Consider the following 18,079-nt stretch of genomic DNA (forward strand, 5'->3'; position numbering starts at 1 on the left):
ATCATTATTATAGCAGTCCTTCTGAAGGCGCTCCAACTCTCCTACAGAAACAGATCATTATTATAACAGTCCTTCTGAAGGCGCTCCAACTCTCCTACAGAAACAGATCATTATTATAGCAGTCCTTCTGAAGGCGCTCCAACTCTCCTACAGAAACAGATCATTATTATAACAGTCCTTCTGAAGGCGCTCCAACTCTCCTACAGAAACAGATTATTATTATAACAGTCCTTCTGAAGGCGCTCCCACTCTCCTACAGAAACAGATTATTATTATAACAGTCCTTCTGAAGGCGCTCCAACTCTCCTACAGAAACAGATCATTATTATAACAGTCCTTCTGAAGGCACTCCAACTCTCCTACAGAAACAGATCATTATTATAACAGTCCTTCTGAAGGCGCTCCAACTCTCCTACAGAAACAGATCATTATTATAGCAGTCCTTCTGAAGGCGCTCCAACTCTCCTACAGAAACAGATCATTATTATAACAGTCCTTCTGAAGGCGCTCCAACTCTCCTACAGAAACAGATCATTATTATAGCAGTCCTTCTGAAGGCACTCCAACTCTCCTACAGAAACAGATCATTATTATAGCAGTCCTTCTGAAGGCGCTCCAACTCTCCTACAGAAACAGATCATTATTATAACAGTCCTTCTGAAGGCGCTCCAACTCTCCTACAGAAACAGATCATTATTATAGCAGTCCTTCTGAAGGCGCTCCAACTCTCCTACAGAAACAGATCATTATTATAGCAGTCCTTCTGAAGGCGCTCCAACTCTCCTACAGAAACAGATTATTATAGCAGTCCTTCTGAAGGCGCTCCAACTCTCCTACAGAAACAGATCATTATTATAGCAGTCCTTCTGAAGGCGCTCCAACTCTCCTACAGAAACAGATCATTATTATAGCAGTCCTTCTGAAGGCGCTCCAACTCTCCTACAGAAACAGATCATTATTATAGCAGTCCTTCTGAAGGCGCTCCAACTCTCCTACAGAAACAGATCATTATTATAACAGTCCTTCTGAAGGCGCTCCAACTCTCCTACAGAAACAGATTATTATAACAGTCCTTCTGAAGGCGCTCCAACTCTCCTACAGAAACAGATCATTATTATAACAGTCCTTCTGAAGGCGCTCCAACTCTCCTACAGAAACAGATCATTATTATAACAGTCCTTCTGAAGGCGCTCCAACTCTCCTATAGAAACAGATCATTATTATAGCAGTCCTTCTGAAGGCGCTCCAACTCTCCTACAGAAACAGATCATTATTATAACAGTCCTTCTGAAGGCGCTCCAACTCTCCTATAGAAACAGATCATTATTATAGCAGTCCTTCTGAAGGCGCTCCAACTCTCCTACAGAAACAGATTATTATAGCAGTCCTTCTGAAGGCGCTCCAACTCTCCTACAGAAACAGATCATTATTATAACAGTCCTTCTGAAGGCGCTCCAACTCTCCTACAGAAACAGATTATTATAGCAGTCCTTCTGAAGGCGCTCCAACTCTCCTACAGAAACAGATCATTATTATAACAGTCCTTCTGAAGGCGCTCCAACTCTCCTATAGAAACAGATCATTATTATAGCAGTCCTTCTGAAGGCGCTCCAACTCTCCTACAGAAACAGATCATTATTATAACAGTCCTTCTGAAGGCGCTCCAACTCTCCTACAGAAACAGATCATTATTATAGCAGTCCTTCTGAAGGCGCTCCAACTCTCCTATAGAAACAGATCATTATTATAGCAGTCCTTCTGAAGGCACTCCAACTCTCCTACAGAAACAGATCATTATTATAGCAGTCCTTCTGAAGGCGCTCCAACTCTCCTATAGAAACAGATCATTATTATAACAGTCCTTCTGAAGGCGCTCCAACTCTCCTACAGAAACAGATCATTATTATAACAGTCCTTCTGAAGGCGCTCCAACTCTCCTACAGAAACAGATCATTATTATAGCAGTCCTTCTGAAGGCACTCCAACTCTCCTACAGAAACAGATCATTATTATAGCAGTCCTTCTGAAGGCGCTCCAACTCTCCTATAGAAACAGATCATTATTATAACAGTCCTTCTGAAGGCGCTCCAACTCTCCTACAGAAACAGATCATTATTATAACAGTCCTTCTGAAGGCGCTCCAACTCTCCTACAGAAACAGATCATTATTATAACAGTCCTTCTGAAGGCGCTCCAACTCTCCTACAGAAACAGATTATTATAGCAGTCCTTCTGAAGGCGCTCCAACTCTCCTACAGAAACAGATCATTATTATAACAGTCCTTCTGAAGGCGCTCCAACTCCTATAGAAACAGATCATTATTATAGCAGTCCTTCTGAAGGCGCTCCAACTCTCCTACAGAAACAGATCATTATTATAACAGTCCTTCTGAAGGCGCTCCAACTCTCCTACAGAAACAGATCATTATTATAGCAGTCCTTCTGAAGGCGCTCCAACTCTCCTACAGAAACAGATCATTATTATAACAGTCCTTCTGAAGGCGCTCCAACTCTCCTACAGAAACAGATCATTATTATAGCAGTCCTTCTGAAGGCGCTCCAACTCTCCTACAGAAACAGATCATTATTATAGCAGTCCTTCTGAAGGCGCTCCAACTCTCCTACAGAAACAGATCATTATTATAACAGTCCTTCTGAAGGCGCTCCAACTCTCCTACAGAAACAGATCATTATTATAACAGTCCTTCTGAAGGCGCTCCAACTCTCCTACAGAAACAGATCATTATTATAGCAGTCCTTCTGAAGGCGCTCCAACTCTCCTACAGAAACAGATTATTATAGCAGTCCTTCTGAAGGCGCTCCAACTCTCCTACAGAAACAGATCATTATTATAACAGTCCTTCTGAAGGCGCTCCAACTCTCCTACAGAAACAGATCATTATTATAGCAGTCCTTCTGAAGGCGCTCCAACTCTCCTACAGAAACAGATCATTATTATAACAGTCCTTCTGAAGGCGCTCCAACTCTCCTACAGAAACAGATTATTATAGCAGTCCTTCTGAAGGCGCTCCAACTCTCCTACAGAAACAGATTATTATAACAGTCCTTCTGAAGGCGCTCCAACTCTCCTACAGAAACAGATCATTATTATAACAGTCCTTCTGAAGGCGCTCCAACTCTCCTACAGAAACAGATTATTATAACAGTCCTTCTGAAGGCGCTCCAACTCTCCTACAGAAACAGATCATTATTATAACAGTCCTTCTGAAGGCGCTCCAACTCTCCTACAGAAACAGATCATTATTATAGCAGTCCTTCTGAAGGCGCTCCAACTCTCCTACAGAAACAGATCATTATTATAACAGTCCTTCTGAAGGCGCTCCAACTCTCCTACAGAAACAGATCATTATTATAACAGTCCTTCTGAAGGCGCTCCAACTCTCCTACAGAAACAGATCCTTATTATAGCAGTCCTTCTGAATTCAAAACACTGGCAACTTTTATGCTGCAAGGATGTGATCACAAAGTACAACAACAACGTGTATTTTGGCTGGGGTATAGAGAGAGAGGTCAGTTTCAATTCAATATGATGGAGGATAATGTAAGGAATTGATCAGGAACACCCATCAGGCTCTGCTGTTGGAAAGGTTAGGGGTTAGCATAGTATCGTACCTTGTAGCTCGAGGGCTCTCTGCTGGTGCAGGCTCTGCTGTTGGAAAGGTTAGGGGTTAGCATAGCATAGTATCGTACCTTGTAGCTCGAGGGCTCTCTGCTGGTGCAGGCTCTGCTGTTAGAAAGGTTATGGGTTAGCATAGTATCGTACCTTGTAGCTCGAGGGCTCTCTGCTGGTGCAGGCTCTGCTGTTGGAAGGTGGCCTGCAAGGAGTTGATCTCCTGTTCGTATTTCGACGCAGCCTGACGCCACTTCTCCAGCTCGGCCGTGACACCTCCCAGGTCCCTCTGCAGGGCGGCAATGTCTCGCTCCCTCTCGGCCGTGGCGGCCTCCATGGCGTGGTGGAGAACTAGCACTTCCTCCTGAGCAGAGTACAGCTCCTCCTGTGTGCTGCTGATGCTGCTCTCTCTCTGCTCCTTCAGCTCCTCCATGTCTACCGCTAGCTTCCCCAACTGACCTGGAAACAGATGGTATATACTTTCATATACACTATATAATATAGAACATCTCTCCCCCAACTGACCTGGAAACAGATGGTATATACTTTCATATACACTATATAATATAGAACATCTCTCCCCAACTGACCTGGAAACAGATGGTATATACTTTCATATACACTATATAATATAGAACATCTCTCCCCCAACTGACCTGGAAACAGATGGTATATACTTTCATATACACTATATAATATACAACATCTCTCCCCCAACTGACCTTGAAACAGTTGTGTAATGTAAACAACAATAATAGATACGGGCTGTCAGACGTGGGTTGCCATACACAAGCTTGCTGGTTTGATTCCCACCCCAAAGCAGAGCTGCCCTAATAACTATATGGAATAAGGAAAACTCAGAGCTGCCCTAATAACTATATGGAATAAGGAAAACTCAGAGCTGCCCTAATAACTATATGGAATAAGGAAAACTCAGAGCTGCCCTAATAACTATATGGAATAAGGAAAACTCAGCGCTGCCCTAATAACTACATGGAATAAGGAAAACTCAGCGCTGCCCTAATAACTATATGGAATAAGGAAAACTCAGAGCTGCCCTAATAACTATATGGAATAAGGAAAACTCAGAGCTGCCCTAATAACTATATGGAATAAGGAAAACTCAGAGCTGCCCTAATAACTATATGGAATAAGGAAAACTCAGAGCTGCCCTAATAACTATATGGAATAAGGAAAACTCAGCGCTGCCCTAATAACTATATGGAATAAGGAAAACTCAGAGCTGCCCTAATAACTATATGGAATAAGGAAAACTCAGAGCTGCCGTAAGGGGGTGGGTGGGTTGTATTTAGGTACATCTGTTTGTTACGGTTACTGTACGCACTGTATAGTAATGTATCTGTATGGTATAGCAATGTAATGTAATGTATGGTATAGCAATGTATGGTATAGCAATGTAATGTATGGTATAGCAATGTAATGTATGGTATAGCAATGTAATGTATGGTATAGCAATGTAATGTATGGTATAGCAATGTAATGTATGGTATAGTAATGTAAGGTATAGCAATGTAAGGTACAGTAATGTAATGTATAGTAATGTATGGTAATGTATGGTAATGCAATGTTCGGTACAGTAATGTAATGTATAGTAATGTAATGTATAGTGATGTAATGTATGGTATAGCAATGCATGGTATAGCAATGTAATGTATAGTAATTTAAGGTATCGTAATGTATGGTATTGTAATGTAATGTATAGTAATGTAATGTATAGTAATTTAAGGTATCGTAATGTATGGTATAGTAATGTAATGTATAGTAATTTAAGGTATCGTAATGTATGGTATAGTAATGTAATGTATAGTAATTTAAGGTATCGTAATGTATGGTATAGTAATGTAAGGTAATGTATGGTATAGTAATGTAATGTATAGTAATGTAAGGTAATGTATGGTATAGTAATGTAATGTATAGTAATGTAAGGTAATGTATGGTATAGTAATGTAAGGTAATGTATGGTATAGTAATGTAAGGTAATGTATGGTATAGTAATGTAAGGTAATGTATGGTATAGTAATGTAAGGTAATGTATGGTATAGTAATGTAAGGTAATGTATGGTATAGTAATGTAAGGTAATGTATGGTATAGTAATGTATAGTAATTTAAGGTATTGTAATGTATGGTATAGTAATGTAAGGTAATGTATGGTATAGTAATGTAAGGTAATGTATGGTATAGTAATGTAATGTATAGTAATTTAAGGTATTGTAATGTATGGTATAGTAATGTAAGGTAATGTAAGATATAGTAATGTAATGTATAGTAATGTAATGTATTGTAATGTAATGTATAGTAATGTAAGGTATAGTAATTTAAGGTATTGTAATGTATGGTATAGTAATGTAAGGTAATGTATGGTATAGTAATGTAAGGTAATGTAAGGTATAGTAATTTAAGGTATAGTAATTTAAGGTATAGTAATTTAAGGTATTGTAATGTATGGTATAGCAATGTAATATATTGTAATGTAAAGTATGGTATTGTAATGTAAAGTATGGTATAGTAATGTGCAGTATAGTAATGTAATATACAGTAATGTATGGCATAGTAATGTATAGTATGGTATAGTATTGTGATGCATAGTAATGTAATGTATGGCATGGTATAATAAAATAAATAAAATGTATAGTAAGGTAAGATATAGTAATGTAATGTATGGTACCAGTAACGTAGTATATAGTATAGTAATGTAATGTATGGTACCAGTAACATAGTATATAGTATAGTAATGTAATGTATGGTACCAGTAACATAGTATATAGTATAATAATGTAATGTATGGTACCAGTAACGTAGTATATAGTATAGTAATGTAATGTATGGTACCAGTAACATAGTATATAGTATAATAATGTAATGTATGGTACCAGTAACGTAGTATATAGTATAATAATGTAATGTATGGTACCAGTAACGTAGTATATAGTATAATAATGTAATGTATGGTACCAGTAACGTAGTATATAGTATAGTAATGTAATGTATGGTACCAGTAACGTAGTATATAGTATAATAATGTAATGTAATGTATGGTACCAGTAACGTAGTATATAGTATAATAATGTAATGTAATGTATGGTACTAGTAACGTAGTATATAGTATAGTAATGTAATGTATGGTACCAGTAACATAGTATATAGTATAGTAATGTAATGTAATGTATGGTACCAGTAACATAGTATATAGTATAATAATGTAATGTAATGTATGGTACTAGTAACGTAGTATATAGTATAATAATGTAATGTAATGTATGGTACCAGTAACATAGTATATAGTATAATAATGTAATGTAATGTATGGTACTAGTAACGTAGTATATAGTATAATAATGTAATGTAATGTATGGTACCAGTAACGTAGTATATAGTATAATAATGTAATGTATGGTACCAGTAACGTAGTATATAGTATAGTAATGTAATGTATGGTACCAGTAACATAGTATATAGTATAATAATGTAATGTATGGTACCAGTAACGTAGTATATAGTATAATAATGTAATGTATGGTACCAGTAACGTAGTATATAGTATAATAATGTAATGTATGGTACCAGTAACGTAGTATATAGTATAGTAATGTAATGTATGGTACCAGTAACGTAGTATATAGTATAATAATGTAATGTAATGTATGGTACCAGTAACGTAGTATATAGTATAATAATGTAATGTAATGTATGGTACTAGTAACGTAGTATATAGTATAGTAATGTAATGTATGGTACCAGTAACATAGTATATAGTATAGTAATGTAATGTAATGTATGGTACCAGTAACATAGTATATAGTATAATAATGTAATGTAATGTATGGTACTAGTAACGTAGTATATAGTATAATAATGTAATGTAATGTATGGTACCAGTAACATAGTATATAGTATAATAATGTAATGTAATGTATGGTACCAGTAACGTAGTATATAGTATAATAATGTAATGTAATGTATGGTACCAGTAACATAGTATATAGTATAATAATGTAATGTATGGTACCAGTAACGTAGTATATAGTATAATAATGTAATGTATGGTACCAGTAACATAGTATATAGTATAATAATGTAATGTATGGTACCAGTAACGTAGTATATAGTATAGTAATGTAATGTATGGTACCAGTAACGTAGTATATAGTATAGTAATGTAATGTATGGTACCAGTAACATAGTATATAGTATAGTAATGTATGGTACCAGTAACGTAGTATATAGTATAATAATGTAATGTATGGTACCAGTGACATAGTATATAGTATAGTAATGTAATGTATGGTACCAGTAACGTAGTATATAGTATAGTAATGTAATGTAATGTATGGTACCAGTAACGTAGTATATAGTATAGTAATGTAATGTATGGTACCAGTAACGTAGTATATAGTATAATAATGTAATGTATGGTACCAGTGACATAGTATATAGTATAGTAATGTAATGTATGGTACCAGTAACGTAGTATATAGTATAGTAATGTAATGTAATGTATGGTACCAGTAACATAGTATATAGTATAGTAATGTAATGTATGGTACCAGTAACATAGTATATAGTATAATAATGTAATGTATGGTACCAGTGACATAGTATATAGTATAGTAATGTAATGTATGGTACCAGTAACGTAGTATATAGTATAGTAATGTAATGTAATGTATGGTACCAGTAACATAGTATATAGTATAGTAATGTAATGTATGGTACCAGTAACGTAGTATATAGTATAATAATGTAATGTATGGTACCAGTAACGTAGTATATAGTATAATAATGTAATGTATGGTACCAGTAACGTATTATATAGTATAGTAATGTAATGTAATGTATGGTACCAGTAACATAGTATATAGTATAGTAATGTATGGTACCAGTAACGTAGTATATAGTATAGTAATGTAATGTATTGTACCAGTAACGTAGTATATAGTATAGTAATGTAATGTATGGTACCAGTAACGTAGTATATAGTATAGTAATGTAATGTATGGTACCAGTAACGTAGTATATAGTATAGTAATGTAATGTATGGTACCAGTAACGTAGTATATAGTATAATAATGTAATGTATGGTACCAGTAACATAGTATATAGTATAGTAATGTATGGTACCAGTAACATAGTATATAGTATAATAATGTAATGTATGGTACCAGTAACATAGTATATAGTATAGTAATGTAATGTATGGTACCAGTAACGTAGTATATAGTATAGTAATGTAATGTATGGTACCAGTAACATAGTATATAGTATAGTAATGTAATGTATGGTACCAGTAACGTAGTATATAGTATAATAATGTAATGTAATGTATGGTACCAGTAACGTAGTATATAGTATAGTAATGTAATGTATGGTACCAGTAACGTAGTATATAGTATAGTAATGTAATGTATGGTACCAGTAACGTAGTATATAGTATAATAATGTAATGTATGGTACCAGTAACGTAGTATATAGTATAATAATGTAATGTATGGTACCAGTAACATAGTATATAGTATAATAATGTAATGTATGGTACCAGTAACGTAGTATATAGTATAGTAATGTATGGTACCAGTAACGTAGTATATAGTATAGTAATGTAATGTATGGTACCAGTAACGTAGTATATAGTATAGTAATGTAATGTATGGTACCAGTAACATAGTATATAGTATAATAATGTAATGTATGGTACCAGTAACGTAGTGTATGGTACCAGTAACGTAGTATATAGTATAATAATGTAATGTATGGTAACAGTAACGTAGTATATAGTATAGTATAGTAATGTATGGTACCAGTAACATAGTATATAGTATAATAATGTAATGTATGGTACCAGTAACATAGTATATAGTATAATAATGTAAAGTATGGTACCAGTAACGTAGTGTATGGTACCAGTAACGTAGTATATAGTATAGTAATGTAATGTATGGTACCAGTGACATAGTATATAGTATACTAATGTAATGTATGGTACCAGTAACGTAGTATATAGTATAGTAATGTAATGTATGGTACCAGTAACGTAGTATATAGTATAGTAATGTAATGTATGGTACCAGTAACGTAGTATATAGTATAGTAATGTAATGTATGGTACCAGTAACGTAGTATATAGTATAGTAATGTAATGTAATGTATGGTACCAGTAACGTAGTATATAGTATAGTAATGTAATGTATGGTACCAGTAACATAGTATATAGTATAGTAATGTAATGTATGGTACCAGTAACGTAGTATATAGTATAATAATGTAATGTATGGTACCAGTAACGTAGTATATAGTATAGTAATGTAATGTATTGTACCAGTAACGTAGTATATAGTATAGTAATGTAATGTATGGTACCAGTAACGTAGTATATAGTATAGTAATGTAATGTATGGTACCAGTAACGTAGTATATAGTATAATAATGTAATGTATGGTACCAGTAACGTAGTATATAGTATAGTAATGTAATGTATGGTACCAGTAACGTAGTATATAGTATAATAATGTAATGTATGGTACCAGTAACGTAGTATATAGTATAGTAATGTAATGTATGGTACCAGTAACGTAGTATATAGTATAGTAATGTAATGTATGGTACCAGTAACGTAGTATATAGTATAATAATGTAATGTATGGTACCAGTAACGTAGTATATAGTATAGTAATGTATGGTACCAGTAACGTAGTATATAGTATAGTAATGTATGGTACCAGTAACGTAGTATATAGTATAATAATGTAATGTAATGTATGGTACCAGTAACGTAGTATATAGTATAGTAATGTATGGTACCAGTAACGTAGTATATAGTATAATAATGTAATGTATGGTACCAGTAACGTAGTATATAGTATAGTAATGTATGGTACCAGTAACGTAGTATATAGTATAGTAATGTAATGTATGGTACCAGTAACGTAGTGTATGGTACCAGTAACGTAGTATATAGTATAGTAATGTAATGTATGGTACCAGTAACGTAGTATATAGTATAATAATGTAATGTATGGTACCAGTAACGTAGTATATAGTATAGTAATGTAATGTATGGTACCAGTAACGTAGTGTATGGTACCAGTAACGTAGTATATAGTATAATAATGTAATGTATGGTACCAGTGACATAGTATATAGTATACTAATGTAATGTATGGTACCAGTAACGTAGTATATAGTATAGTAATGTAATGTAATGTATGGTACCAGTAACGTAGTATATAGTATAGTAATGTAATGTATGGTACCAGTAACGTAGTATATAGTATAATAATGTAATGTATGGTACCAGTAACGTAGTATATAGTATAATAATGTAATGTATGGTACCAGTAACGTAGTATATAGTATAGTAATGTAATGTATGGTACCAGTAACATAGTATATAGTACAGTAATGTAATGTATGGTACCAGTAACGTAGTATATAGTATAGTAATGTAATGTATGGTACCAGTAACGTAGTATATAGTATAATAATGTAATGTATGGTACCAGTAACATAGTATATAGTATAATAATGTAATGTATGGTACCAGTAACATAGTATATAGTATAGTAATGTAATGTATGGTACCAGTAACGTAGTATATAGTATAGTAATGTAATGTAATGTATGGTACCAGTAACATAGTATATAGTATAGTAATGTATGGTACCAGTAACGTAGTATATAGTATAATAATGTAATATATGGTACCAGTAACGTAGTATATAGTATAGTAATGTAATGTATGGTACCAGTAACATAGTATATAGTATAATAATGTAATGTATGGTACTAGTAACGTAGTATATAGTATAGTAATGTATGGTACCAGTAACGTAGTATATAGTATAGTAATGTAATGTATGGTACCAGTAACGTAGTATATAGTATAGTAATGTAATGTATGGTACCAGTAACATAGTATATAGTATAATAATGTAATGTATGGTACCAGTAACATAGTATATAGTATAATAATGTAATGTATGGTACCAGTAACATAGTATATAGTATAGTAATGTAATGTATGGTACCAGTAACGTAGTATATAGTATAGTAATGTAATGTATGGTACCAGTAACGTAGTATATAGTATAGTAATGTAATGTAATGTATGGTACCAGTAACGTAGTATATAGTATAATAATGTATGGTACCAGTAACGTAGTATATAGTATAGTAATGTAATGTAATGTATGGTACCAGTAACATAGTATATAGTATAGTAATGTATGGTACCAGTAACGTAGTATATAGTATAATAATGTAATGTAATGTATGGTACCAGTAACATAGTATATAGTATAATAATGTATGGTACCAGTAACGTAGTATATAGTATAATAATGTAATGTATGGTACCAGTAACGTAGTATATAGTATAGTAATGTAATGTATGGTACCAGTAACGTAGTATATAGTATAGTAATGTAATGTATGGTACCAGTAACGTAGTATATAGTATAGTAATGTAATGTAATGTATGGTACCAGTAACGTAGTATATAGTATAATAATGTATGGTACCAGTAACATAGTATATAGTATAATAATGTATGGTACCAGTAACGTAGTATATAGTATAATAATGTAATGTATGGTACCAGTAACGTAGTATATAGTATAGTAATGTAATGTATGGTACCAGTAACGTAGTATATAGTATAGTAATGTAATGTATGGTACCAGTAACGTAGTATATAGTATAATAATGTAATGTATGGTACCAGTAACGTAGTATATAGTGTAGTAATGTAATGTATGGTACCAGTAACATAGTATATAGTATAATAATGTAATGTATGGTACCAGTAACATAGTATATAGTATAGTAATGTATGGTACCAGTAACATAGTATATAGTATAGTAATGTAATGTATGGTACCAGTAACATAGTATATAGTATAGTAATGTAATATATGGTACCAGTAACATAGTATATAGTATAATAATGTAATGTATGGTACTAGTAACGTAGTATATAGTATAATAATGTATGGTATAGTAATGTATAGTATGGTATGGTAATATAAAGTATGATATAGTATTGTAATGTAATTTATGCCACAGTAATGTAATGTATGGTAGGATAATGCAATGCATGGTATAGTAATGTAATGTATGGTATAGTAATGTAGATAGGTACTGTATCGATATAGTATGTGGCAGGGGTATTCAACTCTGACCCTACGAGGTCCAAAGCCTGCTGGTTTTCTGTTCTACCTGATAATGAATTGCACACACCTGATGTCTGAAGTCTAAATCAGTCCCTGATTAGAGGGGAATCACCCACCTGATGTCTGAAGTCTAAATCAGTCCCTGATTAGAGGGGAATCACCCACCTGATGTCTGAAGTCTAAATCAGTCCCTGATTAGAGGGGAATCACCCACCTGATGTCTAAAGTCTAAATTAGTCCCTGATTAGAGGGGAATCACCCACCTGATGTCTAAAGTCTAAATTAGTCCCTGATTAGAGGGGAATCACCCACCTGATGTCTAAAGTCTAAATCAGTCCCTGATTAGAGGGGAATCACCCACCTGATGTCTAAAGTCTAAATCAGTCCCTGATTAGAGGGGAATCACCCACCTGATGTCTAAAGTCTAAATCAGTCCCTGATTAGAGGGGAATCACCCACCTGATGTCTAAAGTCTAAATCAGTCCCTGATTAGAGGGGAATCACCCACCTGGTGTCTAAAGTCTAAATTAGTCCCTAAATTAGTACTATACTTTAATGTACTGGTCTGTATTATACTCACTCTGTAGGTACTGATCTGTACAATACTCAACTCTGTAGGTGCTGATCTGTACTATACTCTAATGTACTGATCCGTACTATACTCACTCTGTAGGTATTGATCTGTTCTATACTCACTCTGTAGGTACTGATCTGTACAATACTCAACTCTGTAGGTGCTGATCTGTACTCTACTCTAATGTACTGATCCGTACTATACTCACTCTGTAGGTATTGATCTGTTCTATACTCACTCTGTAGGTACTGATCTGTACAATACTCAACTCTGTAGGTGCTGATCTGTACTATACTCTAATGTACTGATCCGTACTATACTCACTCTGTAGGTATTGATCTGTTCTATACTCACTCTGTAGGTATTGATCTGTTCTATACTCACTCTGTAGGTATTGATCTGTTCTATACTCACTCTGTAGGTACTGGATCTGCTTGGCTGACTCCTCACTCTGTAGGTATTGATCTGTTCTATACTCACTCTGTAGGTACTGGATCTGCTTGGCTGACTCCTCAGTCTGTAGGTACTGATCTGTACTATACTCTAATGTACTATACTCACTCTGTAGGTACTGGATCTGCTTGGCTGACTCCTCAGTCTGCTGCCTGTTACTCCTCCTCTCCTCCTCCAGTAAGGCCTGGAGCTCCAGACACTTCTGCTTGCCTGTGTTGGCCAACTCCTGGGCCTCCAGCAGCTCTCTGTGGAGGTGGTTAATCACCTGCTCTGTGTCCCCGGGCTCCAGGTTGGCGCGACTGAGCTCATCTGAAGAGAGGAGTGGACAGAGGGGACAGTTAGACAGGGAGGGACACATAGTGGACAATAGTGGACTGTCCATCCAGGTTGGCCCGATGGAGCTCGCCTGGAGAGAGGACAAGGTAGTTAGACATAGGGACAGACTGGGACATACACTCTACAATCTTAAGGTGAATGTACTTCGTTTCAAGACGCTGAATGGTTCCATTTAAAAATCAGCCCAGTGGGCGGCTGGGGGGGTCCGTGCTACACCACCGCTTATAACTGCAAGAAATCTAAGAGGTGTCAAATAAATGATATCCAGCTCCGGAGTCCAGCTATACATTTGGTTTGCTAACTTGCTAGCTAAGTGGCTAAGTGGCTAAATGTCAAGATCAAACTTCAATGGTTACAGCAGAGACATTCCATCCCTTCCTGGATCAAGATCCCTGTTGAAATGGCGTCCCTTGTGGGCACATTCGGTAATACCGATCTGCAGGAATGTGTTTGTGTTGCAAAAATCACCCAAAATGACCAACCTAAACTAAATGCTTCAGTAAGAGGTCAATGTCTGTGTCTGTAATTTTTGGGTTTATCATCCCAGCAACCCCCTAGACTAAAGATGAAATTACAGAACATCTCCCACAAGCAGCAGACTAACACACGGATTCTACGGCGTAATGGAGTCCAGGCCGGTTTGAAAATCAACAGCAGACTATTGAACTTACACGTTCTAATGATGTAACTTCACTGACAAAGTGACGATGAGGGAATGGATCTGGTAGCCAAGTTAACCACGAAATACCTCAGTCACTAATCACTACCAGACGACAGTCCTAGTCTGCGGCCCCAATGGGACCCCCCCCCCATTCCCTATATATAGTGCACTACTTTTGACCAGGGCCAATAGTGCTCTGGTTAACACGCGGTGCACTACATAGGGGAACGGAGTGCCATTTGGGACAGAACCCACTAATGCAGTCAGCCGCATACAGACCTGGAAGGGGAGAGGGTCCCCATTTGAACGATGTTGCACAACAGACAGCGTGAGAGTATTTCAGAAGTTATTGTGTTGAACTCTGAACCTGTTCCCCCCCCACCTAGCCCTAACCGCATCAGGCCCCCCCCCCCCCCACCTAGCCCTAACCGCATCGGGGTCCACCCCCCCACCTAGCCCTAACCGCGTCGAGGTCCACCCCCCCACCTAGCCCTAACCACATCGGGGTCCACCCCCCCACCTAGCCCTAACCGCGTCGGGGTCCACCCCCCCACCTAGCCCTAACCGCGTCGGGGTCCACCCCCCCACCTAGCCCTAACCGCGTCGGGGTCCACCCCCCCACCTAGCCCTAACCGCGTCAAGGTCCACCCCCCCACCTAGCCCTAACCGCGTCGGGGTCCACCCCCCCACCTAGCCCTAACCGCGTCGGGGTCCCCCCCCCACCTAGCCCTAACCGCGTCGGGGTCCCCCCCCCCACCTAGCCCTAACCGCATCAGGGCCCCCCCACCTAGCCCTAACCGCGTCGGGGTCCACCCCCCCACCTAGCCCTAACCGCATCAGGGTTGCCCCCCCTACTTCAGACCAGGACCCTGTCTGGGGTGATGACTGCTGAAGGGTTGTGTGTTTGATGTGGTTGAGAGTCTTGGAGTGTGAAGGTCCTTTGGGGATGATGTGGTCTGGGGGGCAGGGAGGACCACAAGCCAACCATCTCACATCACAGATCACACACCAGATGTTTAACACTGATGTCATGACGCTGTTTATATCTGCTGATCTCTCCGTTAAAACCAGTAAATGGTGACGGCGCTGACGTCCTCCCCGTCAACTCCCGATGGCGCACGAAGCCCGGGGAACTTTTTGAATTTGAAGGGTGCCATTTTGCTGAAAGGCACCATGAATAATCTCAAAAGGATCATGGGTCAACGTTTTCCTCCTGCCTGAGAGGTTAATGGAGCTGCCAGCTTGTGTCATGACATGTTCTTGTCAGAAAGCATCACTATTGAATTCAATATATTTTATATTTGTAGTAAACCTTCAAATAATTCACGCGGGGGATACAACTTCTTCATTAGAAAGATATTTTAGAGACCAAAAGTGTCAAGGTTGGCTGTTCTGGCAATTGTAATGGAAATGTATAGGGCAGACCTGGGCTTTTGGCACCACTAGGTTGCTATGCAGCAGCCAATCAGCAGAGCTTGTGACTTCACCCTCCAGACTGGTGTGTGTCAGATGGTGACCAAGGAGAGTATTTACTTTACAGTGACTAACACATATGGCCATTACATATCTATGATGAAATGAGACAATCTACCCTTCCCTCCCTCCCTTCCCCTCTCTCCCTTCCTCTCCAACCCTCCCTTCCTCCAACCCTCCCTTCCTCCAACCCTCCATCTAGTATCGATTAAGTTGAAATATTCTTCCATGTGTCATGTGTCCCATGAATAAATACAGTATTCAGTGGATGAAGTTAAACAGTACCAACCAACCAACATCTATCACTGTCTCAACAGTTCCCTCTAGTGGGGTTCAGTCACACCATGACTCTTCTCCCCCCCCCCCCGTTTTAAGCTGATAGGAGTGTGTGTTCGTCTGAACCCGGTGTGGTCGTCTGCTGCAATAACCATGACGAAGACCGACGAGGTGTGTTCAGAGATGCTGCTCTGTGCTGTTATTTTTATGTTTGTGCCTCGCTTATTAGCACGATTCTTGCCATTCTCCTTCGAATTCTCTCATCCACAAGCTGTTTTTCCACCCACAGAAATGCCACTGACTGGATGTTGTTAGTTTATCGCCCCATTCTCTGTCGGACGTTTGAAATACTGGATCCGGCTCGCCTGGTACCCGACGATCAGACCATGCTTAAAGTTGCTTAGGTGCCATATTGCTGAAAGGCACCATGAATAATGGCCCCTTCTAACGTTCCATCGAACAGTAACTGAATGCCTGGATGCCTGTCTGCCTGCTTTATATAACAAGACCACGTGACTCACTGTCTGCAGGAGCCATCCATTATGGTGAATGGGACGGTGTACCTAATAAACTGTCCGATGGAACAATAACTGAATGCCTGGATGCCCATCTGCCTGCTTTATATAACAAGACACGACCACGTGACTCACTGTCTGCAGGAGCCATCCATTATGGTGAATGGGACGGTGTACCTAATAAACTGTCCGATGGAACAGTAACTGAATGCCTGGATGCCCATCTGCCTGCTTTATATAACAAGACACGACCACGTGACTCACTGTCTGCAGGAGCGAACCAATAAACTGGCTACTGAGTATATATATGCAACAGCCAACAGTCCTATCAATGCTGTGGTCCAATTCTCTACCCTTCTCTCTTGAAGGTGTGGATTCGTACACTTCCCAAGGAATTTAAAAAGGAGAGACTTGTCAAATTAAATCAAATGTTATTGGTCACACACATACTTAGCAGATGTTGTTGCGGGTGTAGTAAATTGTTTGTGTTCCTAGCTCCAACAGTGCAGTAGTTTCTAACAAGTCACAACACACACAAATCTAAAGTAAAAGAATGGAATGAAGAAATATATAAATATTAGATTGAGCAATGTCGGAGTGTCATGGACTAAAATACAGTAGAATAGAATACAGTATATACATTATGAGATGAGTAAAGCAGCACGTAAACATCATTAGAGTGACAGGTGTTCCATTATTAAAGTGACCAGTGAATCGAGGTCTATGTATATAGGGCAGCAGCCTCTAAGGTGCAGGGTTGCGTTACCAGGTTGAAACCGGCTAGTGATGGCTGTTTAACAGTCTGATGGCCTTGAGATAGAAGCTGTTTTTCCAGTCTCTCGGTCCCAGCTTTGATGCACCTGTACTGAGCTCGCCTTCTGGATCATAGCGGCTGAACAGGCCTTGGCTCGGGTGGTTGATGTCCTTGATGATCTTTTTGGCCTACCTGTGACATCGGGTGCTGTAGGTGTCCT

At 37.6% G+C, this 18,079-nt stretch overlaps 1 protein-coding gene across 18 annotated transcripts in view; it reads right to left on the reverse strand.

The window, feature by feature from the left end:
- The window catches only part of slmapa (sarcolemma associated protein a), a 136,997-nt gene that overhangs the window by 16,114 nt on the left and 102,804 nt on the right, over positions 1–18,079 (reverse strand). For 17 of the 18 annotated variants that reach the window (XM_036984317.1, XM_036984313.1, XM_036984314.1 and 14 more), the window contains 2 exons: positions 13,953–14,153; positions 3,785–4,090 (listed from right to left, as the gene is read on the reverse strand). In XM_036984317.1, the coding sequence (XP_036840212.1) occupies positions 3,785–4,090; positions 13,953–14,153 (507 nt within the window). Of the gene's footprint in view, positions 1–3,266; positions 3,405–3,784; positions 4,091–13,952; positions 14,154–18,079 lie in introns of those variants that run through there. The other variant, XM_036984321.1, reaches the window with a different exon arrangement.

Source organism: Oncorhynchus mykiss, chromosome 7 (genome assembly GCF_013265735.2).
Source record: "Oncorhynchus mykiss isolate Arlee chromosome 7, USDA_OmykA_1.1, whole genome shotgun sequence".
NCBI classification, from domain to species: Eukaryota; Metazoa; Chordata; class Actinopteri; order Salmoniformes; family Salmonidae; genus Oncorhynchus; species Oncorhynchus mykiss.